This window comes from Nerophis ophidion, linkage group LG13, assembly GCF_033978795.1.
Source record: "Nerophis ophidion isolate RoL-2023_Sa linkage group LG13, RoL_Noph_v1.0, whole genome shotgun sequence".
Taxonomy (NCBI): Eukaryota; Metazoa; Chordata; class Actinopteri; order Syngnathiformes; family Syngnathidae; genus Nerophis; species Nerophis ophidion.
In genome coordinates this window covers 5,600,256-5,625,472 of record NC_084623.1, presented here as the reverse complement: position 1 = coordinate 5,625,472, position 25,217 = coordinate 5,600,256, and the positions used below count along the sequence as shown (strand labels likewise).

The window sequence follows — 25,217 nt, the reverse complement described above, 5'->3', positions numbered from 1 at the left end:
CTAACTCCAGTTGACCAATTCAGGCCTACTGTAAGTCTGTAGTCACAGAAACTGAGAATAAGGACAGGATTTTTGAAAGGAAAGAAGAAGAAAAAGAAGAATAAGAAGTAGCAGCAGCAGATGGAGGGAGGGAATGGTGCAAAGCGGAGGAGCGAATAGCAGAGAAAAACACGTGAAAGATGCACCGGCAAATTTTATGTCTAAAGTACAGACAATGGAACAACACTTGATAAAGAGTTTGCAATCTGCAAGAACTGTCTCGCAAAGGTCAAGTACACGGGCAACACAACAAACATGCACAGCCATCTTGTCCGCCATCATCCTGAGCTTGCCACGGAGGAAAGGGCGAGTAGCGACGCTAATGCTAACGTTTCTGTTAGCCAGCCTACAATCAACACCGTATTTAAAGCAAAGCTCCCTTCTGCATCCCCCAGGGCTGCCAGCATTACAAAGTCCATTGCTTGCTTTATTTGTAAAGCATGCTGACCAGTTGCTCTTCCTGAAGAAGAACATGCTGTTTTGAAATGTGTGTGAAGTACAGGTTAAGGTTAAACATGACGGAAGTTGTTAAATACTAAGTACAAGTTAAATGTTCTCACGTTGTCAAGTTTACAAAGAACAAATCTTAGTATTAGCACTGAAATGTATGTGCAGTCTACAGTGCAGATTTAATTTAATCTTTACACAGGGTGGTAAGTACAAGTTAAAATGTGTTCTCAGGTTTTCATAAGACCACCCAGTTGTTGATAATGTAATGTACTGACTGAAATGTTTATTTTTTATATACAGTGAAGTTCCAGTTTTCATAAAACAATTTGATTTTAATTGTTAAGCACTGATGTGTCAATGATTACATAGAAGTTCAGTAGCACTGAAATGTATATTTTCTGCATGCATTTTGTTTTTTTAAACATTTTAATTTGCACAGACAGAAAATATTTTGGTGAAGTGGACCGCGACCCGACCTCGGATAAGCGGAAGATGATGGATGGATGGATGGATTCAGTGCAGTCAATACATTTTGAATTTCTTCAGTGACACTGAAATCATGCTGTATCGCATAATCGTTGTATCGTGATCTTATCGTTATCGTGGGCAAAATATCAAGATATTATCGTACCGCGAGGTACATGATGATACCCAGTCCTAGTGTGAACGCTCCTTGAGAGCTTCTAAAAAAAGTCACTCCATTGAGACACTTTCTGCACACTATTTATAGAACGGCCAACCTTACTTAGGGCCTGGACGGAATCACAGAATTAGTATATAAAAACAAAATTTACTGTTAAATGCGGAATATCACGGATATTGCTGTAAATGTGACTGAAATTGTCATTCATCCCCGAAACACTTAACCGTTCCATGCTAAAGTAAACAATGCGTAGGCAAGAAGCTAAAGCTAGCAAGAACAATTCATACACCCTCCAACACGTCTCATCTGTTTGTGTAGTGGTGAACGACATCGATGTAAGATCAGTGTACAAACAGGACAGCAATCGTTCTTTTTTTTCAAAATGTACCCGCCTAAAGTCTTCTCGCATGCCAAGCTCAGAAAAGCAGCACACTTACCCTCCACAATAAAACATCCGGTCTGGCTGTGCCAACCAAATAAAGGTTTTAAAAAATACCGTACGCAAACATAATGTACTTAAAGCACATATTACCACATTTACAAAATGATGACTTAAAATACTGTTTATAATTGTTCACATGGGTCAGTGTAGCTCGGTTGGTAGGACGGCCGTACCAGCAACTTGAGGGTTCCATGTTCGATTACCGCTTCTGCCATCCTAGTCACCGCCGTTGTCCTTGGGCAAGACACTTTGCCCACCCGCACCCAGTGCCACCCACACTGGTTTAAAAATGTAACTTGGATATTGGGTTTCACAATGTAAAGCGCTTTGAGTCACTAGAGAAAAGCGCTATATAATTCACAATTTACTTTCTAAATATAATTCACATATGTATAGCACCTTTAATAAGATTCATTTTGCAAAAATGTATATGACACAAAAGCATACACATTATGGTGGTGAAATAAAAAACATTCATTAAAAACAAAAAAGAAACACTGATTTTTATTTTTTAAATATAGCTATTTAATTTATTGTTGTTGCCGTTATTATTTTTAATTTGTTACTACATATCTGTTCTTTTAAATTATATTTCAATTTGAGTTTTGGTTGTGCAATAAATTCTCATGAATAATTGTTTTATTGTGATTATCATAAACGCCATAATTGTCCAACCCCACTTGAAACCAACTTTGTGTGTGTGTGTGCGTGCGTGTGAGTGTGTGTGTGTGTGTGTGTGTGTGTGTGTGTGTGTGTGTGTGTGTGTGTGTGTCAGTATGTCATGTTCAAAAGTCTTGCTCCAGATTGTCCAAAACTAAAACTAAAGACTGATTCTGAATGAACTAACAACAATATAACACTAGACTAAATAAACAGCAAGTCTTTGTGGGGGCTGGTGTGTAGTGCCATCTGGTGGTAAAAGTGAAAATTAACACACATTAATAATGGATTCAAGTTTCTACTTTTGGAAGAAAAGAATAATGATGCTAACAATGATTTTATTTGTATACTGCTTTTCAAGACACCCAAAGCGCTTAAGAGTGAAAACTTATGTTTCATTCAGTCGGTAAGATACACTTTTAACCACATCTGACATGTATAGAGGTTTTTTTGTGTCTTCATTACAAAGTCTTTTTTTAGACGCTGAATTTATGTCACTGATTTTTTTTTTTTAACTTTGTAAAGTGATTTTACTTTACTTACATCAGATTATGCTGACAATTTCATTGAAGGAGAATTTGTAAGCAAGTGCTGCATAACCTGCCTCTTTGTAAGACCCGTGTCATGTGACTTCAATCTTAACATTTAATTGGCTGGTTATGAGACAAGATCGATTGCTTCAGTCTTAATTTACCTGGGTCGCAATTTCTGCCTTGAATTTTTTTTTTCACTGAATTTTTATACACATTTTTAGAAGAATGTTTAAATGTTTTATTATTATTAAACACTGAATTTTACCAAACTTTTTTTTATTAATACGTTATTATTCAATTAAATTGTCAGCATAAGTTGATGTAAAAAAATAAATAAAGTCTCACCTTAAAACTCATCTGTATACTCTAGCCTTTAAATAGACCTCCTTTTTAGACCAGTTGATCTGCCGCTTCTTTTCTTTTTTCTCCTATGTCCCCCCCTCCCTTGTGGAGGGGGTCCGGTCCGATGACCATGGATGAAGTACTGGCTGTCCAGAGTCGAGACCCAGGATGGGCCGCTCGTCGGGACCCAGGATGGACCGCTCGCCTGTGTATCGGTTGGGGACATCTCTACGCTGCTGATCCACCTCCGCTTGAGATGGTTTCCTGTGGACGGGACTCTCGCTGCTGTCTTGGATCCGCTTTGAACTGAACTCTCGCGGCTGTGTTGGAGCCACTATGGATTGAACTTTCACAGTATCATGTTAGACCCGCTCGACATCCATTGCTTTCGGTCCCCTAGAGAGGGGGGGTTGCCCACATCTGAGGTCCTCTCCAAGGTTTCTCATAGTCAGCATTGTCACTGGCGTCCCACTGGATGTGAATTCTCCCTGCCCACTGGGTGTGAGTTTTCCTTGCCCTTTTGTGGGTTCTTCCGAGGATGTTGTAGTCGTAATGATTTGTGCAGTCCTTTGAGACATTTGTGATTTGGGGCTATATAAATAAACATTGATTGATTTAAATAAATAAATGTTCACAGAATTCAAACAAATTCTGTGACATAACTTCAGAGTCAAAAAAGCTTTGTAATAAAGACATAAATTCACCTCCATATACCTCAGGCATACTGACAGAAAAGTGGCTGATAATTGGGACCAGACTGCATCACCGACCAGCACCAAATAATAATTCAAAATGATATACATACATTATGTGGTTACGGGTGTAAGTGAAAAAATGTTGTTTATAGAAAATGTGATATTGACTGCGCTTTTTAAAATTTTCCCTGTCATTAACAATCTGGATGTAAGACAAGAACAGATTTTTTTGCACTCTAATTTGTGTATGAAGTATGAAGTGGCTTATAAAGCAACTAATGGGAGTACACTATTGCACCCATAAAGTCTTCTAAAAAAAACCTTCAAAGAACCGCGCCATATATGCCATTTACATCTCGTAACCTGAATAGCAATATTGTTATTAGAAGCGCTAACACAGCCTATTTATAGCGGCGCCATGATCGCAGAGCGCTAACTTCACACATTGAGCTGTTGCTGCTGCTACATCGCCTCTGAGTTGGTGAACTTTTTTTCCTACATCAGGTTGTGGCCATACACCAAAAAGTTGGTCAACTTTGACATCCAAATTATATCCGGAGATGGCGAGAAAGACATGAAAAGATGCTCATATACACCACCCTTTTTTTTTTTACTTGCATTAGAATTAATTCTTCATCCAAACAAAACGATATAAAAGAACATCCCACCAGTCAGCATCCCAGTGAGGGCAGACATTGTTCAGTAAGTGAGTGCTTTATTATGTTTGCAGTTATTACATCTTGTTTAGCACTTAGCAACAGTGCTACATGATGCTTTGTGTTTCACCAAAGCTGGATCTGTTTAGCACACAGCTTCTAAGACGTGTAGATCATCCTTATAGTCAAGATCAAAAATATAAAGCTCTGGATCATAATTTGTCCCGAAGTATTCTTTGTCGTCTCTCATGGAGTCTACCATGATTAGTAATGTTGTTGTTACAAGGAAAAGCAAAGGTTGTGATGTGTCTGAAATTAATAGGCCACCGTTTGCTTAAAATTACTAAAATACGTTGATATTACTTGTTATTATGAATGTTACATATATACTTACAGCCTCTATATAAAGTGCTTTATCCATTGTTAGCGGACTTATGTGAACGTTTACTTACAAGTTATACTATTTAAAAAAAAGAAAAACATGTGTTTTTGTCATACATAAAGATTATGAATGATAAGCAAAAAAAAAGGAAAAAAAGTGCAGTTCCCTATTAAGAATGTTGGTTTTCTTTAGACAGGGGTGAAGTGAAGTGAATTATATTTATATAGCGCTTTTCTCAAGTGACTCAAAGCGCTTTTTTACATAGTGACACCCAATATCTAAGTTACATTTAAACCAGTGTGGGTGGCACTGGGAGCAGGTGGGTAAAGTGTCTTGCCCAAGGACACAACGGCAGTGACTAGGATGGCACAAGCGGGAATCGAACCTGCAACCCTCAAGTTGCTGGCATGGCCACTCTACCAACCGAGCTATACCGCCGGGTGTCGACAAATTCAAACAAAAAAAGGGGATTGGATACACCTTTTGTAAAATCCTAGTTGGTGCTTTATTTCCACAGCTAAACCTCCATTCATCCATCCATTTTCTACCACTTGTCCTTTTCAGGGTCGCTGGAGCCTTTTTCAGCTGCATTCGGGGGGAAGGCGGGGTACACCTCGGCATAACAAATGCTGAGCACTACTCAAAAGACTTACAAAATTAGAAGGCACTGACAAAACCCACGAAACAAAAAGAGTCCATTGTATGATTTTATAAATACCTCTCGGTCCATAGCTCTTTATCTAAATTACATCTAAAAATTTCACTTCATCATCCAAACATCCGGTTGGCAGATAGTCCCAAGGCTGGTTTGGCAGTTAGGTCTGAGGACTAATGTCACAAGAGTCCCAGCAGAGGGCAGTGCTGCACTGTTTACAAAACTGAAACGACTGAAGAGTGAATCACCCATGAGTGAAACTAACTCTTTAGTGGTACTGCATGTCATAGTGTGCATCTAGTCTCACTTTAAGTGAGTGAAACTAACTCTTCAGTGGTACTGCATGTCATAGTGTGCATCTAGTCTCACTTTAAGTGAGTGAAACTAACTCTTCAGTGGTACTGCAAGTCATAGAGTGCATCTAGTCTCACTTTAAGTGAGTGAAACTAACTCTTCAGTGGTACTGCAAGTCATAGTGTGCATCTAGTCTCACTTTAAGTGAGTGAAACTAACTCTTCAGTGGTACTGCATGTCATAGTGTGCATCTAGTCTCACTTTAAGTGAGTGAAACTAACTCTTCAGTGGTACTGCAAGTCATAGAGTGCATCTAGTCTCACTTTAAGGGTCATGGAGATGTATTTTCACAAGAATAAGAGAAATTTGTTGTCCCATTTTCGTGGAGTGAGAACAAATCCAAACGAGTATGCTGGACGCCTTTAAATTAATACATGGAAAAGCAGCTTGCTAGACTACTTAAGACTTGAACTTCCAGCTTCCAACATTTCCTTTTTGAGCAACAATGTGCATTGTGAACGGGATTATCTTACACAAAGCTATAAGACTATAAAAAAAATCCTAGAGGGAAAGAGACTTTCCAGAATGTCTGCAACAGACACCTTAACCTGAGACAACTCATAAATAAACAGTGGAGTGCAAGTGTTGTAATCCAAAGAATAAACAACTTGATTTTGAATGCATCTTGAATGTATTTTGAATGCATTTTGAATGAATCTAGTGTGTCCAGTCTTACCCCATTTATGAGATTAATTGTAATGTTGTAACAGGACCAGTGAAACCTGAACTGCAGATGAAACTAAGGAAGAGAAGAGGAATAGAACACATCAATAAACCAGTCATTCTCTGCTGGTGTGTGTAAATTTGGAATCTAACTGGACAGTGTTTTGGCCACAGGAATTCCCGGTATGATTCAGCACATTGCCAGCGTGTTTAGCGGCATGACACTGCCAGGCCACAACAACTGAAAAATACATCAGTGGGATTTTACGGTGCTGGAAACATTTGAGCACGCTACTTTGCTGCTGTTGATTGGGCCGCAACTCATTTACAGTCTAAAGCTGAATAACGTGTCGTCTGCTGAGAGATGTTGGCCTACATCTGCGAGACATTGGCTATGACATAACTCCTTTGGGCTACATTCACCTGCTCAATACAGGACTGTCATAAAGACAGGAGTTCTGACTATTAAAAAATACCTCATTATAAATGATATCAGAAAACTAATCTAGCAGTCGTTTTGTAAATGATCCCCATTGTTGATTAAGGGGACCTATGATGATTCTGATTTTTATGGAACACATACTTAACACACGTTGCTATTAGTAAACAGTGCTTGCTCACGTCGCAATATAATTGAAAATGTGATTTATCGCTCATCCCTAGAGAGGAGGGGGCTAGCAAAGAGCATAAACTTATGCCCACAGCAGTGTTCATTTTGTTGACTTGAAATAGCTTTGTCCTTCTTATTGTCAACGACTTATTTTCCCCTGACTAAAATAGGACAATAACGAACTAAAACAAATCCATGTTGACTAAAACGATTAAATTAATTAATAATTTAGTCAAGGGACGTTTTCGATATATCGCGGGCTTGTCTCTGTGCGATATAGAAAATGACTATATCGTGATATTGGAGTATACGTTCTCACGCAGTTGCTTTTAGCTGCGGGCATTACACTACATGCTCTTCTCACTCTTTCTCGTCTCTCCTTCTCACAAGCGCACCTTCTTGCATGTCACATACTGTCGCACATGCAACATCACACACAGAGGTAGCAGCATGGGTAACGTTAGCTGTGATGCTAGCGGAGCGGTGCAAGTGGTAATAGGAGGGAAAGAAGGTGCTAATCTGGTAACAAATTAAGGAATAATTAATTCCCAACAAAAACAGCAGGGAGTCCATCGTCTGGCGGTGGTTTGGCTTAAAGCGGGAAGAGGTCGAACAGGTATGCGGCAAAAGCGTTGCTACAAAAAAACCACCACTGATAATTGGTAGCATTATTTGAAAAGTCACCCGCAAGAGAATGAAGAGTGCTTAAAACTCAGCATGTCAACATTTCCGTTTGGTGCTACAAACCACAAAATGCCCAACCAACCATTTCTAGATCAACATCACATGAAAAAACTAGCTAACAACAGAAGAAGATAACGTCCGTAAGAACCTACCACGTAGCGAAGGACATACACTATTTGATTTCCAATTATGCAGTTCATTTTTATTTGGCAGTTATTGAAATATCTTGTGTGACATCATGCACAAAAGTGCACTTTATTTGTTTTAAACTATTTTAGTGGCCTTCTGTACAAAAAGTGCACTTTAATTTAGTGTTGTTTTGATATGTCATCTTAGTGACATCATGCACAAAAGTGCACCAATAGCTTGTTTTAAAATGTCTCTGACAATCTTGCACTTTCTGTTTAGGAAATGACATGAATGTTTGTGCCACTGCTTAATTGTTTAATAAATACAGTGTTGGTAAATTGACTTAGTTGTGGTTTTCCCTCTCTGCATGAGTGCTTCAAATGAGCATATATTAATGCAGTCTGAACAAGAATGTTTTAAGGTACACACAGAGTCATCATACTGCTGTGATTATATGCGTCAAGTGTTAATTCAAGGCTAAGGCAAAATATCGAGACATTGTGTATCGTGACATGACCTAAAAATATCGAGATATTAGTAAAAGGCCATAACGCCCAGCCCTAGCGTAGAGTATAGTTCGTTTAAATGTTTTATTTTTACCCCATCTTACAACAAACACTTGACATGTTGCTGTTCTCATGACATGCTCTTGACATGTTTGACACTCAGCCGCTCATTTGGTGACACGGACTACTTCATCCCAAATGTGTGAAGGATAAGTACTTGCGGTTCCTTCCTTACACAAACTACAACCAACATTGCTCCCAACACAATACAGTTTCTACACGTGTTCTCGTATAGCTGTCACTCCTCATTTACACAAGCATATTTGTATGGTACTTATTGATTCATGCGAGGGATGTAGCGATCAACGATATTAATGATAATACCACGGAAAAACTCCAGATGGGTGTTATCGTTTAGAATTGGAATAATCGTAAAACCGGGGTTGAAAATCGCACTTTTATCAACTCAGACTGCTGACACTGCTTATTTATTGGAAAAGCAAGCAAACGCTAGCTCACCAGCTAGCTTAAATGCTAACGTGAATAGTAGAGTCATTAAGTTGCCATTGACAAAACATGTACCAAACAAGGGTTGCATATACCATATAAATTATGCAAATTTGGCCGACGATCGCTTATAACAGTGGTTCTCAACCTTTTTTCAGTGATGTACCCCCTGTGAACATTTTTTTAATTCAAGTACCCCCTAATCAGAGCAAAACATTTTTGGTTGAAAAAAGAGATAAGGAAGTAAAATACAGCATTATGTCATCAGTTTTTGATTTATTAAATTGTATAACAGTGCAAAATATTGCTCATTCGTAGTGGTCTTTCTTGAACTATTTGGAAAAAAAGATATCAAAATAACTAAAAACTCGTTGAAAAATAAACAAGTGATTCAATTATAAAAGATTTCTACACATTGAAGTAATCATCAACTTAAAGTGCCCTCTTTGGGGATTGTAATAGAGATCCATCTGGATTCATGAACTTAATTCTAAACATTTATTCACAAAAAAATAAATCTTTAACATCAATATTTATGGAACATGTCCACAAAAAAATCGAGCTGTCAACACTGAATATTGCATTGTTGCATTTCTTTACACAGTTTATGTATGTATTATTTAATAAATATATTTATAAAGGATTTTTGAATTGTTGCTTTTTTTAGAACATTTTTGAAAAATCTCACGTATCCCTTGGCATACCTTCAAGTACCCCCAGGGGTACGCGTACCCCCAGGGGTACGCGTACCCCCATTTGAGAACCACTGGCTTATAATACTGTTATATTGTGATAATGCATGTTGATATATTCTAGTAGTATTCCGCAACATACGACAAGGAAACAAACATCCACAACGCAATATAGCACTCTTGCTAGCAGCTGATTGATTGATTGATACTTTTATTAGTAGATTGCACAGTTCAGTACATATTCCGTACAATTGACCACTAAATGGTAACACCCCAATAAGTTTTTCAACTTGTTTAAGTCGGGGTCCACGTTAATCAATTCATGGTACAGCTAATGTCCGTCCACACTGCAAAGCCACTTTTAGGTCAATAGTCCTCTCCTCCCTGGCAGCAAATAAACTATGTTTCATAGAAGTATCATCCCCGTAGGACGAGGACTAGCGAAACATGCTACACAAGACACACGGCGCTCCTATTGCTGACTCTGACAATTACAAGTGTCATTGTCGTAAAAGGTATAACTTTTTATAAAGCTATTACATTGGAACCTACGAGATGGTTCAAGTGGTCATTATGTTGCAGCGAGTCACAAGGTGGGAATGGACATCTGTTTTTCTCCTAAATGAAAGGGTTAACATACTGTTCCATTATCCTCCATTAGAAGTCATTAGTAATCCCATTGCACTCCAAGTGAAAACAATACTGTTTACTGAGAGACAACACATGGAAAGAGACAGACAATAAACAGATGTTACAAATAAGTCACTACAACTTGATACAGATTTAGTCTCAGCGGTTCAGAGATTTTATTTAATGATATTTAGTTTCAGTTTACTATAATGGTTTCCACTGACTGTTTAGAGAAAATCAAATCCGACGTCAACATTAAAATAACTTAGAATAGATAGACATTGGTCAGATTGAAGATAGAATCCGAGTTATAACGAACTTACGATCCCGTAAACAAGAACCACTATGCTTTAGCCTCCATTGTGATGACACAAAGACAACTCAGTGTTGTGTGTGTGTGTGTGTGTGTGTCCTCCATAAAGTAACTGAGTCAATTCAGGAAAAGTTAATGCTAAAGGAGTAACAGGCTCATTCATAATAACATGCGATATTTATGAATTTTGCTCCTTTTAAGCATATGGTGGCGTAGTAATTTGAAAGGCGCATCATAAAGCTCACTTTTCCCTCCATCAAAAACAAAACTACTAATCATAGCAGACTTCATTTTAGTCAAAACAGCAACAAAGACTAATTTGGGAGAAATGGTGATCCATAACTTTATATTTTCGATCCTGAATATAAGGAGGATGATCTGTAGCACTGCAGTATACAAGAAATACAACTTACGGACATAATAAAACAATCACTTACTGTACAATGTCTGTTCTCAATAGGATACCAACTTATGGGATTTTTATATCTTCCCATTTAGATAAATAATCAAACATATCCTCAAAGTTTTATTTTAAAAAGTGGTTGCAAACAATCGTATTTGTATGTCTTTCTCACCTATCCCAAGTGTATATGTCAACATTGACCAACTTCTTGATTTATGACCATAAACTTTTATTTAGTGAGGCATGATTTATAATCGAGAATTAATTTTTACCAACTCAGAGGCGATGCAGCAGCTCAGTATGTCAATATAGCAGCAAAAGCTCTTTGTGATCACAGCGATGCTAATAATAATATTGCTAATGCCTGGTTAAAATTCAGGTCACGAGATGTAAAAGGAGTATAGTTCGTAGTTTTGGCATGTTTTTTTTAAGAGTGCTTTATGCGCAGAACCTTTGGCTGCATTGCTAGCCAACTCGTACTTTCTGTATGTAACGCCTTTGAATGTGTTCTCGTCTTACATAAGGATTGTGAATGTTGGGCAAAACTACAAAAGAAGTGCAATTACCCTTTAAACCCACAACAAAATATTTACTAAGCAAGCAAAAAGGAGAATTTAACAAAGCTGGACCAGCAGCGCACAACACTACTTTGGCTGGTTTTATCTGGTCCCGGCCGCTGTGTCCTCATAGTCTCAACTGGCTCCAGTAGACCTGACTAAGTTGTGTTGGGTCAGATTGGGTCACTTCCTCTGTGTGTGAATTGTGGGGATCAAACTGATCTTACAACAATGAGCTGAAGGTCCAGCATGCACTGGCTCTCTGCAATGCCAGGGGCAAGATTATACCGCTTTCTAACTGCCTGATAAAACATCACCAAAAACTGTTCTACTTTTTAAACAGCACAGCCATAATGAATATATACTGAAGTCTGTGTCATATCTTGTCTTTCTTTACTCCAACTGTCTCCCTGTCTTTCCAGGAATATGTGTAGAAAAATTTATAAAACAGTATGCTTGACTCACCTGTTGCAAAACAAATCTGTTTTGGCAGAATAAGGACAACAGGTGGACAATCACTTATGCTGAATGACATTTAAGTCCATATCATCTCTTTAAAATCACACATATATGACAATAATAACTTTACCACTAAAATTTGAGACATCAAAAATATATTATGCCACTTCAAAAAGTTTCCAAAGACTCTTCTGTTGGGATAACATTGGGCCCCTATAAACTCCAAAAGCAGAAAATGAGGCAGAACTTTCAGCTATGAGGCTAACTTTTTTGTAACGGTCCACGTTTGGGCAGACATGCTCACTATTAGCCCTTATTCTCCCTGTGCTGGATTGAAAAAATGGTAGGCAACTGCGCGGAATGTCTGGGTGACGTCACAAGACTTAAAAACGGCACAGACAAAAACAAATTTGTAGCAAAAAGGTTTAGGACAGGTTTGGGGATATTTGGACATGGTGGCAAATTCACACCCGTGGAGGAAAATGACCATCAATAGCAGGACTGCACGATTATTGACAAAAATTAATCATCAATCCTTAAATCACAATTATTACTCAAGATTAGGGATGCACCGATTAATCGGTAACCGAATATATTCGGCCGAATATGGCAAAAAAAAGCCACGTTCGGCCTTCGGTGGAATGAGTTAAAAACAAGGCCGAATAGTGGCGTGTGACGCAATTTTTTGACGCGGTGACGTTGGGATACGTTGTGTACCTGTATAAGTGTATGAGGTTACAAGCACACACCTAACTGAGATTTAGTGGGGCCTCTGTTTACATTATTAGCCTGTTGTGTAGGCTACCTGTATAAGTGTATGAGGTTACAAGCACACACTTAATTGAGATTTACTTGAGCCTTCTGTTTACATTATTAGCATATCTACTGTGGCTAAGCAGACTTTTGCCAAAAGGACAATTCCTTTGTTGTGGGTTTATCCACTTTAATGCACTTTTTTTTTTTTTGGAATGCATGTTTTGTTTGAAGGCCTAATATAAATGAAAAACTTTGTGCTTTTTTTGAAAAGCAAAGGCTACTGGATTATTAAAAAAATGTCAATATTCAATAAAAAATTACTTTATTTGAAAAACATGTGTAAATATTTATTCTAGGCTGTTTATGCAATATTAAAAAAATGTGAAAAACTGCATTCATTATTTGGTATTCGGCCTTCGGCCAAGCGTTTAAATTTTATTCGGCTTCGGCCACAAATTTTAATTTCGGTGCATCCCTACTCAAGATCACTAATCACAATTTTTGATTATGTTAGGTGAAACAGTGTTGAGGTAGGTTGTAAGTGACGCCATGCGATTTGTTATCATATAGTTCATATATTAAGCAGGCATGTGATTAGAACTTAATGACAAAGACTGAAAATAAGCGGGGGGGTCAGGCAACCCAATCCCTGTATTACCTGAATAGCAATTTGTGATTCATAGCGTGAAATAAATATCTTGCAGTCATGTTTGTTTCAAAATAATTCAACTATTCATCCCATCCATCCATCCATTTTCTACCGTTTATTCCCTTTGGGGACGCGGGTGCCTATCTCAGCTACAATCGGGCGGAAGGCGGGGTACACCCTGGACAAGTCGCCACCTCATTGCATTCAACTATTCAATGTCCCTCTCTCTCGTATGCATATTAGCATTTACGCTAACTAGTAATTAGAACGCTAGCCTGCTTCTCCAGTAGTTGAGCAATAGCACTAATGCCTGATTTTTATCAAAATGCGGTTATCAAGCAGAGTTTTACAATAACTTTGAATTTAAAGCTGTAATACTAACTGTCGCTAGTTTTACTGCAATTAATAAAGTAGGCATAAAAATCCAGTAAAAAAGCCATTGCCACTTTGGTTGGCAACGATGAAGGCGCCCACTTGCTGGCTCATTTAAGTGCTCGAAGTGAACCACTCTACATCAAGATCATGCAACATAAACATCTGACTGAAACTGTTTTTAATTGATTATATTGTAGTTGTGGGCTTCACGGTGGAAGAGGGGTTAGTGCGTCTGCCTCACAATACGAAGGTCCCGCAGTCCTGGGTTCAATCCCAGGCTCGGGGTCTTTCCGTGTGGAGTTTGCATGTTCTCCCCGTGAATGCGTGGGTTCCCTCCGGGTACTCCGGCTTCCTCCCCAAAGACATGCACCAGGGGATAGGTTGATTGGCAACACTAAATTGGCCCTAGTGTGTGAATGTGAGTGTGAATGTTGTCTGTCTATCTGTGTTGGCCCTGCGATGAGATGGCGACTTGTCCAGGATTGTAGCTGAGATAGGCGCCAGCGTCCCCCGCGACACCAATAAAGGGAATAAGCGGTAGAAAATGGATGGATGGATATTGTAGTTGTAGTCTGCCAGAAAAAACAAGCTCATACTTCACAATAAAATGGCCGTACGTTACAACCTATCTTATATCTTTCATATTTACTGTTATTATTTTGCACTTTAGGAAACTTAATGCACTTTGCAGTGATGCAATGTTGTATACATTCTTTCACTTGCCACTATTTTTTTATTTCACTTATGAGAAATTAGGGCTGGTCAATCATTCAGATTTCGGCTTGTCACGATAATTATATTATAATAAAAAAACGATGAATTGGCCGCAGAACGTGAATGCAAATTCCTGAGCTTGTGACGGTGAAATGGATGACTAAGCGTTTGAGTGGCAACAACCACGTCTACAGAAGTTCGGGCTCTCTTCATGGTTGATACTTTTTATTTGACATCAACATCAGCATTTTAACCAACTTTTATTTTTATTTTTTTCTACACATAAAATTAAGCATTGTATTTATTTATGGAATTAGTACAAAACTGCCTGAGCTGCCAAGCTGACACCTGGTGTTTGTAGCTGAGACCGCTGCAGAAGTAAAGCCACAGGAGTGATTAGAATGCCTTTGATAAGAGATAGGAGTTTGAAAGAAACAATAATAGGGCAAAATAACTAGCTGAAAAAACAAGTAGTTGTGTATATCTTACTTCATGGTTTATGTGGTTAGTTACCTTTAGGATTTTTAGTGGAACAAATGCACTTTACTATCTGAACCGTGATTTCTTTGTTCCACAATTGAACGTTGCCTTTTCTATCAGGCAGGCACTTTTACAATTTTATTACTGTCAGAGGAAAATATAATTGTATTTATTTTATTTTGGTCAATCAAGAGATGTTACTCAGCAATGGAGACTCTTGTTGACTTAGTTCTATTGGCCTCATTTACGAATGTTGTGTTGGACAGATGTTTTTTTTTTTCATTTTGTGAAGTCATAGGTTGATTGGCAACACTAAATTGGCCCTAGTGTGTGAATGTGAGTGTGAATGTTGTCCGTCTATCTGTGTTGGCCCTGTGATGAGGTGGCGACTTGTCCAGGGTGTACTTCGCCCTCCGACCGGATGCAGTGGAGTAGGCTCCAGCACCCCCGCGACCCTAAAAGGGACACGCGGTAAAAATTGGATGGATGAATATTCAGAATGTTTAAGTTGCTTTTTGTCTATAATTGAAATAATTGAAAAGTTGACATATTATGGGTCAGAGTTACAGCATGAAGTGTAATTGTTCTCAATTTATAGTTAATTCAGTAAATAAACATCAGTTGACACAATCATATTCCCTACAATAGATTTGTATATTTTTGGTAGTGTATACATTTTCAGCCGAAGTGTGAACTGTTAATTTCTTCTCACAAAAACTTGTGCATATATCTGTAGGTCTGGAAAATATCTCCCTCCGTTCAAATTTTCATTATTTTTGCATCCGTAGTTCCTGCTTACCGGTATTTTATTTCTACAAGGGACTATTAAATACTCGTGTTTTTTATTGTGTACTGTATTCTGCCGTTTCTGAATGATATAATTTAGTTTGGCAGTTAGGTCATCAGTTCTGTTGACTGTTAGTTTCCACAATGAAGTGTCTGTGAAACTCAGCACACCAAGAAAAATACATGTAGTGTACATACCTTTAGAAATCATGTTAAATCAACCATACAGTTTTGGTATATACGGGGAAAAAAAGCAATGCAACCATACAGGATACGATGCAGCTAGCTTAATGCTAATGCTGATTCTATTGACAGGCTAACACAAAATTAGCACCACAATCATTTTAATCTTGTACGAACCTTTAACTATTGAGTGTTTTAACTAAACAAAATTGACATTAAACAGCATTTTTCTTATTGGTGTATAGTCGCCAAACTCTTAAGAAAGCAATTATTGACTGCTAACTTATTCTGTCGCTCTGCATTGTGTGCTGAGCTACGGAAGCTTGTTGCATTAAACCTTAAACTTCAATTTTAAAAGTAGAAAAACACAAACTTCCACCAGTCCCTATACACCAATAGTAAATAATCCTTTAGAAATCCTGAATCTAGACCTCGAAAATTTAATAACTTCTTACATATACCTTTTTTTAAATTTCCTTAAAGTTGCATCAAAACCGACTAACTGTTTAGGGTATTTTGCATTTTTTTTTAAAGCAGGATTAAACAAATAAAGGGAACTCTCTTGTCAGCCCCCCACTGTTTTTGTCTTTGTGGTTATACAGTAGTTGTTGCTGCTAGCATTTTATTATGAACAAATAAATGACAATGTTTTAACTAGGCAAGTTTGATCAATGGCAAATAAGTTTCTAAAGTTGTTTTTTTTTTCCGAAGTATTTTTAAAATGGATGTAATTTTGATTTTAAACAATGTTTTGTTTTTTTTAAATACTTTAATAGTTAAAGAATTCTGAAGTGTAAACGTAACATTTTTTAAAAGTATGCTCTGTGCCATGACTAACAGAAGGTTGTAGGATTAACTGTATCCCAGCCGCTGCCATTTTTCGTATTAAAACAGTTTGGCTGCACAGCACTCAGACTTTGGTGGATGTAAATTACAATGAGTAGGATTGGGTGCAATGATCAATTCGGTCAATTATGGATTGATAATTTTTACATGTTGTAATATCAATTCACAAGGCATGATATTGACTCGGGCAGCACAATTATCCATCCATCCATCTCAGCTGCATTCGGGCGGAAGGCTGCGTACACCCTGGACAAGTCGCCATCTCATCACAGGGCCAACACAGATAGACAACATTCACACAATAGGGCCTATTTAGTGTTTCCAATCAACCTATCCCCAGGTGCATGCCCTTTGGAGAGAACTGGGCTGCACAATTTATCGAATATTAATCATTATCACGATTTTAGCTGCCACGATTATACGAGGGCGTTAACGTTTGAAAAGCAGACTTTGCTGCATATCAAAACAAGCACTACCAGAGACCGTGGTGTATGAGAACAAACCTCCATCACCATGCCAACCTGAAACATTAACATTATTGCTGGTATTGACATTAACATTTACACACTTTTCCCAGGGTTTCTGCAGCCGATGGCTTTGTTTCACTTTATTTGATTTGCTTCATTTCTGTGGAGTCTCGGCGTGCGTTAAAGCCCACACTGCTGTTATTAGGTTGCGCCAGGTGTGGACGTATTGGCAACAGAAACATTTGTCCCACCCAAAAATAATACCCGAGGGAGGATAATATTAGCTTTTGCTTTCATTTTGTAAGTGCAAAACAGCGTTGTGTCACTGGAGCTCCTTGACTCACCTGCTGTGACTCTGAGAATGTTAAGGACGTGAGGAAACATGCAGTAGGCGATCTTTTAAAACGTGTGTAGGGAATGTTGCCACAACCTGTTCATAACGTTTTGCCATTTGTTTCCTTGGATGGTCACTCGTCTGTTATTTAATTGATAACTTTGTCAGTGTTCCCAATAAAAAAAACATTTAGATGTTTTGTCAGTGACAGCCGCTGAGTTGTCAGTGAGGTGCAAAGCTTGTGTACTAGATGTGAGAGATATCACTCCTATTTTTGTTGGCCATACTTTGTGCAATGAGCCACATGGTGTTGTTGGAGAAGAACAAAGCTTGTTTATTAGACGTTATCTTTTTTGGCCAAACTGCTTCGTGATTTAAATTGATATCAAAAAGGAAACATAATAGGTTTTTATTTAACTTTGTGTGGGTCACCTCTTTAAAATAACAGTTCATGTGACAGTGTTTTGTGATTGTTTTGCGATGTTTATTTAATTCCTACATCACATATTTCTGCTTATTCTTTACGGATCTGTCCAGTTACCAATACAGTATGTGTACTTCCACCGCTCCAAAGTTAAATTCATTCTTACGCCTTTGGACGTTTGCACAACACACAACTCTACTTATCTCCCTGGAAATGCACAAGAAAGACTCACATCTAACTACTGTGCTAAATAGACGTTTTTACATCGAGTGATAGCATTATTTGCTGGAGTTCTGGCGAAAAATGCTCTCCAATGGATGTACATATTCCACCATATGTGTGAATCAAGGCAATGAGGAACTGTAATTACACATTAAAAGACTCTTTCATATGAGTTCAATAATTAATACTATATTTTTGTATTTTGGCATTTATATACATGTTTCACACTACAAATGGTCAAATGTATGATTATATCAAATTGATGGTTCGCGAGGCCACCCAAGAAACGTAGCTTTCTTCATGGCGCCGAAAAAAGCATCAAAAATGGAAAAATTGAGCTTAAGGTATCCTGTAATGAGAAAAAGCTGACCAGTTCATACTAATAATGAAGAAAAACAAATATCCGTCTATTTGGCATGTCTATAGACGGAAATCAGTCTTTATCTGTGTAAAAATATAAAAAAATATTTAAATTTTTTCTTCATTTTTTCCGACCTACAATATGTGTTAAAATCTTGATCAGTCTCTTTGCCATACCTGCCAACAACTACATTTTTTCCCTTAAAGGGGAACATTATCACCAGACCTATGTAAGCTTCAATATATACCTTGATGGTGCAGAAAAAAGACCATCTACTTTTTTAACCGATTTCCGAACTCTAAATGGGTGAATTTTGGCGAATTAAACGCCTTTCTGTTTATCGCGCTGGAGGCGATGACGTCAGAATGTGACGTCGCCGAGGTAACACACCCACCATTTTCATTTTCAACACATTACAAACACCGGGTCTCAGCTCTGTTATTTTCCGTTTTTTGACTATTTTTTGGAACCTTGGAGACTTCATGCCTCGTCGGTGTGTTGTCGGAGGGTGTAACAACAATAACAGGGAGGGATTCAAGTTGCACCACTGGCCCGAAGATGCGAAAGTGTCTGCCGCCAGACCCCCATTGAATGTGCCAAAGTGTCTCCACATTTGACCGGCGATGCTAAGGCAGACATGGCACAGAGATGTATGGATAACCTGCAGATGCATTTGCAACGATAGTCAACGAAATCACAAAGGTGAGTTTTGTTGATTTTGACTGCCAGCTAATCGATGCTAACATGCTATTTACCGGCGGTGCTAAAGCAGACATGGCACAGAGATGTATGGATAACCTGTAGATGCATTTGCAACTATATTACGTTTCCTTCCACCCACATTTAATGCGAAAAAAACACTTACCAATCGACGGATTTAAGTTGCTCCAGTGTCAAAAGATGCGAAAGTCCTGATCGTTTGGTCCGCACATTTTACCGGCGATGCTAACGCAGCTATTTCGGCCATGCTATGGCTATGAATAGCGTCAATAGCTATTCGCTCAATAGCTTCAGTTTCTTCTTCAATATTTTCATACTCCAACCATCTGTTTCAATACATGCGTAATCTGTTGAATCGCTTAAGTCGCTGAAATCCGAGTTTGAATCCGAGCTAATGTCACTATATCTTGCTGTGGTATTCCCATTGTTTGTTTACATTGGCAGCACTGTGTGACGTCACAGGGAGATGGCCAGTGTCTTCGCAGAGAGCCGAAAATAAGGCACTTTAAAGCTTTATTTAGGGATATTCCGAGACCGGTAAAATTTTGGAAAAAATTTCAAAAAATACAACAAGCCACTGGGAACTGATTTTTATTGTTTTTAACCCTTTTGAAATTGTGATAATGTTCCCCTTTAAAGATGAGGGATTTCCGATTGATGCTGCATTGGTTCTGTTCTTGCTGGACTTGTAAGTAATTTTTGATGCTAATATCAAAATGATAATGCTACTGTTATTGCCGGTTGCAATAAATGGCCACCGGCTTGATAGTTCGCAGTTTCCCACGGGCACGACGAGACACAAAACAAACTCAAAAGTACCATATGAAGAAAACAACGCGATGACTGCAAACCACAAATTTAAAATCGGAGCAAAATATGTAAGTTCCTACTGTGGAAAGATCAGCCTTACTGAATGATTGTGCTATTATTGTGTCAGTTTGACACTCTTTGCACTAGTCCTCATGGGAAACGTGGTCTTCATTTAGGCAAAAGACTACCGCTTTGGACTACTGGCTCTGCCCAAATTAACCAAAACTGAACAATCTTCGGTGGTGCTTTGAGAGCGCAGTCATTTTGTTTCAGTTCACCTGGTCTACGCCACCTTTGGTTATGAATGACATAAAACACTTTTCAGAAAAATAAAACGAAAAGAAGCGAGCCGTGAGCACATTTCTTGAAGACAATCTTCTCAATTGTAACAAGGGCATTAGGTTGGCCCAAATTCTGCTTATCAAAGACAATAATCCACCTGATCCCCAAAGACTTCACATTCCTCAGAGTTAAACGTCATGTGATAACAGTAGCCAACCTTTAGTATCCATGACCACTGAAGACAAGCAAACCTGGCTAGACACCATTAGCCTTCGTATCTTTAAGCAAACCCACTTTATGCTACAGTTGCAAGGTGATTATAACTCCTCTTTTTTGTTTACTTTCAATACATATTACATTTAATACAACAACAACAAAGTGTGGTGATTGGAGAAGAGGGACACTAGAGTGATTGTGACGAGAACAAGCTTTTAATGTAATCAATAAGCTTTTAGTGTTTAGGTTTAATGCACCACACTTCTCATGTCAACAAGTAAATCAGCATCTCTTCTTCCAAAAAGTCACCTACAGAAAGTACCACCAAACATTCTTAGGGAAAAAAATTATTTCACTAATTTACTGTTGTATCACTTTGTAGATATGTAGTTACATCGACCTATAATAAGGTAATTTACCTGTATGTTGTAGCCTGCATTACGACACCATCAAACTGTACACACAGCACAAAATTCTGCTGTGTAATGTATACTGCCAGGAGCCAAGTAGGCAGGCTAGAAATAATGTCAAATCAATGAAGTCTCTTGATAAAGACAAGCTACGTCACAGCCAGATGAGCCCTGCATTAGGTCACATTGACAAAAGGCCGACAGATAGTAGTTATAGCCTGATTATGGTTTGCTGATTACTACAGTCGGTAAAGGTTAGGGCTGGACAATTAATAAAATGTTGATTTCAATTGGGAATATGGCCTCTCACAATCATCAAAATATAATAAACTAAAAAATGATTAACAGGCCGTGCAACATGCATGCATATTCCAGGGCTTGTGACGGTGAAAGGGATGAGTGACGAATGAGTGGAAAAAAAAAAGAGCATATCTGTTAGAAGTTCGGGATCTAATCGTGATTGCTATTTTTTATTTATTTGACAAAGAGTTAGTATGACTAATCTATAATCACTAAAATCAACAAAATAAGAAAGGCAAAGGATTTCCACGTTCACATAATCGAAGACGGAGTCACAAAACTGGCCAATAAAACAGACTAAGGCTGGGCGATATTTGGAATATATTCGATATATCGCGGGTTTGTCTCTGTGCGACATAGAAAATGACTATAACGTGATATTTGAGTATAAGTTCTCACGCAGTTGCTTTTATAGCTGCGGGCATAACACTACCTTCACAGTGGAAGAGGGGTTACTGCGTCTGCCTCACAATACGAAGGTCCTGAGTAGTCTGGGGTTCAATCCCGGGCTTGGGATCTTTCTGTGTAGAGTTTGCATGTCCTCCCCGTGAATGCGTGGGTTCCCTCCGGGTACTCCAGCTTCCTCCCACTTCCAAAGACATGCACCTGGGGATAGGTTGATTGGCAACACTAAATTGGCCCTAGTGTGTGAATGTGAGTGTGAATGTTGTCTGTCTATCTGTGTTGGCCCTGCGATGAGGTGGCGGCTTGTCAAGGGTGTACCTCGCCTTCCGCCCGATTGTAGCTGAGATAGGCACCAGCGCCCCCGCGACCCCAAATGGAATTAGCGGTAGAAAATGGATGGATGGATGGATTGCATTACACTACAGGCTTTTCTCACTCTTTCTACTCTCTCCTTCTCACAGAGACATTAAACAAGCACACCTTCTTACATACGTCACGTACTGTCACGCGTGCAACCTCACACACTCTCGCGGAGCAGAGAGGTAGCGGAATGGGTAACGTTAGCTGTGGTGTTAACGGTGTGGTGCGAGTGGTAATACGAGAGAAAGAAGGTGCGAATCTACCATTTTACCAATTACCAATTTACCATGAATTGATTTACGTGGACCCCGACTTAAACAAGTTGAAAAACGTATTCAGGTGTTACCATTTAGTGGTCAATTGGACGGAATATGAACTGTACAATCAAATAATAACATTTTTAATCAATCAATCTGGTAACAAATGAAGAATGAATTCCCAAGAAAAACAGCACGGGGTCCATCGTCTAGCGGTGGTTTGGCTTCGAGCGGAAAGATGTTGAACAGACAACCGTGATATGACAAATAGGCGGCAAAAGTGTTGCTACAAAAAGTAGCAGCACAGCTATTTTGTAGCACGACTTGAAAAGTCCCCCGCTAGAGAATGAAGAGTGCGTGAAACTTTGCATGTCGACATCTCCGGCCGGTGCCACACCCACAAAATGCCGAAGCAACCATTTCCAGATCAACACTGTATGAAGAAAATAGTCAAAAACAGAAGGAGATAACGTCCGCAGGAACCTACTACATAGCGAAGGACATACACTATTTGATTTCCTACTATGCAGCTCATTTTTATTTGAAAGTTATTGAAATATCTTGTGTGACATCATGCACAAAAGTGCACTTTATTAGTTTTAAACTAATAAAGTAATAAAGTAATAATAGTGCACTTTAATTTAGTGTTGTTTTGATATGTCATCTTAGTGACATCATGCACAAAAGTGCACTCGTAGCTTGTTTTAAAATGTCTCTGACAATCTTGCACTTTCTGTTTTGGAAATGACATGAATGTCTGTGCCACTGCTTGATAACTGTTTATGGTAAATTGACTTTGTTGTGATTTCCCATATCTGCAGGAAAGCTTAAAATTAGCATATATATTGCTATATGAACAAGAATGTTTTAAAGTAGACACATAGAATCATCATACTGGTGTGTTTGTATGCATCACGTGTTAATTCAAGGCTAAGGCAAAATATCCAGATATATATCATGTATCGTGACATGGCCTGAAAATATCGAGATATTAATAAAAGGCCATATCGCCCAGCCCTAAAACAGACTATTAAACGCAAAATAGTATCAGTGAAATTTGCATAAATATGAATAAAATGCTGTCATTGTGAGAAGGAGGAACATTTGTTTGGGAAAATAATGTGTCCGGGAATGCACATTCATCTCCGAAACACGTCCTAAACTAAACGTTGAGACGGCCACTTGAAACGGCGACTAAACTACGAAGCTAAAGCGAGCAAGTACAATCCATACACAAACAACATACATCTGCATAAAACATAAAAAAATAATTCTCTTACCCATCTTCCTCTCCATCCAGAGTCTTGAGGCCGGCTGAAGCAGTTAAGGCACTGGCAATGGAGGCGTTGCCTTCAGCTCCTTGATTCTGGCCAGTACTTGATCCCGATCCTGGGTCTCCTCCGGAACACTTCGGCAATCCTAATAGAGCTGATGGATACTGGAGGAGGAGTCGCTGAGCATCCTGTAGCTCAGTGGTTGTGAAGGAGGGCAAACTAGCATAGAGTGCACTAGCTTGAGCAGCATGGGCCAGAGCCAGGGCCTGGGCACTGCTTAGGTCATGGGACACACTCTGGGGGACACCTTGTGAGTGCATTAAATTGTTACCAACATTGAGAACTTGGGCCTTGTGATCAATCGGAGGGTTGGATGGAGGCACGCCGGCTGCAGACACCTGGCTCTGAATTGTAGTGGGCAACTGGGCGCAAACACCAAGGTTCTGGATTTGTGTCGGAAGGTTCTGTGATTTCTGTTGCGGGCAATCCAAATGGGAACTGTGGCTAGGAGGCGGTTGACCTGCTACTCCGACGTGAAAAGATGTATTGGAGGTGGTGGCCTGAAGAGATGAGGGTTGCTGTGGCTGACTTTGGAGGAGTGTCTGTGACTGCTGCAGGCCTGCCATCACCTGGCATCCTCCATTAGGTTGCCCAGAAGAACTTGATACACCTTGGTTAAAAAGAGCTTGGGGGATGCCTTGAAGTGGTTGGCTATACTCAGGGGGTCTCATCTGCACTGACGCTGCAGATGGTGGCTGGGTGAGAGGAGCATAACCAAGCTGGTGTGGCTGAACACTCACTAAGCCCTGTGTGGAGCCTGTGGGCTGATTTGCAACTGCCTGCGCGTAGGTGAGCTGTTGCTGGGGTAGGTGGGGCAAAGGCAGTCCACTGGTGATCGGGTGGCCAGGCATGGGTACAGGCTGGTTATTGTTTGAGGAAGCCATGCTGGCCTGGATGTGTGAATGGGTGATGTCTTGAGGGTTCAAGTGAGGTTGAGTGTGAGACACACCCATACTTAGCCCACAGGGGATGATTGCTTGGAAACCCTGAGGAGGGGAGGCATAATCCTGTGCATGTTGAGCAACTGAGGGTCCCCCAGCCTCTCCACTGCCAACACTCTCCATATAATGGCTCACTGTACTTAAAGTACTGCTCACGGAGCTACTACTTGTGCTTTCCCTCTCTGTGCACCCAACAAAGTTCTCAGAGACAAACTGGCGCATGCTGCCAGAGCCCGCATCAGACATCGATGAGCAGGTGGCGGAGTTCGGGGTGTCTTTGTCATAGAAGTCAGTGCATAGCCATCTGCCCTTTTTGAAGGGCTCAGAACTTGAGTCCAACTTCACCACCCTGAAGCGAGAACTGGTGGTAGCGACTGCCGGTGCAGGAGTTGGGGCAGGTTGGGCAGGAATAGCGGCAACGGTAACAGGCGTACTCATGGACTGCAGCACAGCGGACCCATGTCTAGTCTGAATCCCACTTGGGAGACCTGGCCCTCCAGAGGCACTGGCAACCGTAACAACAGAAGTGTTTGTAGCACTAAAAGTGATGTGCGAGTTGAGATTTTGTTGAAGCTGATTCA

The 25,217-nt window shown here is 39.4% G+C and overlaps 1 protein-coding gene across 1 annotated transcript in view; it reads right to left on the bottom strand.

Annotated features, from left to right (window-relative positions):
* LOC133564161 (TSC22 domain family protein 1-like) overlaps positions 1–25,217 on the bottom strand; it is a 61,615-nt gene that overhangs the window by 34,686 nt on the left and 1,712 nt on the right. The window contains exon 1 of the mRNA XM_061918302.1: positions 23,642–25,217. This exon is cut by the window's right edge and continues 1,712 nt beyond it. Within this exon, the coding sequence (XP_061774286.1) occupies positions 23,642–25,217 (1,576 nt within the window). The remainder of the gene's footprint in view (positions 1–23,641) is intronic.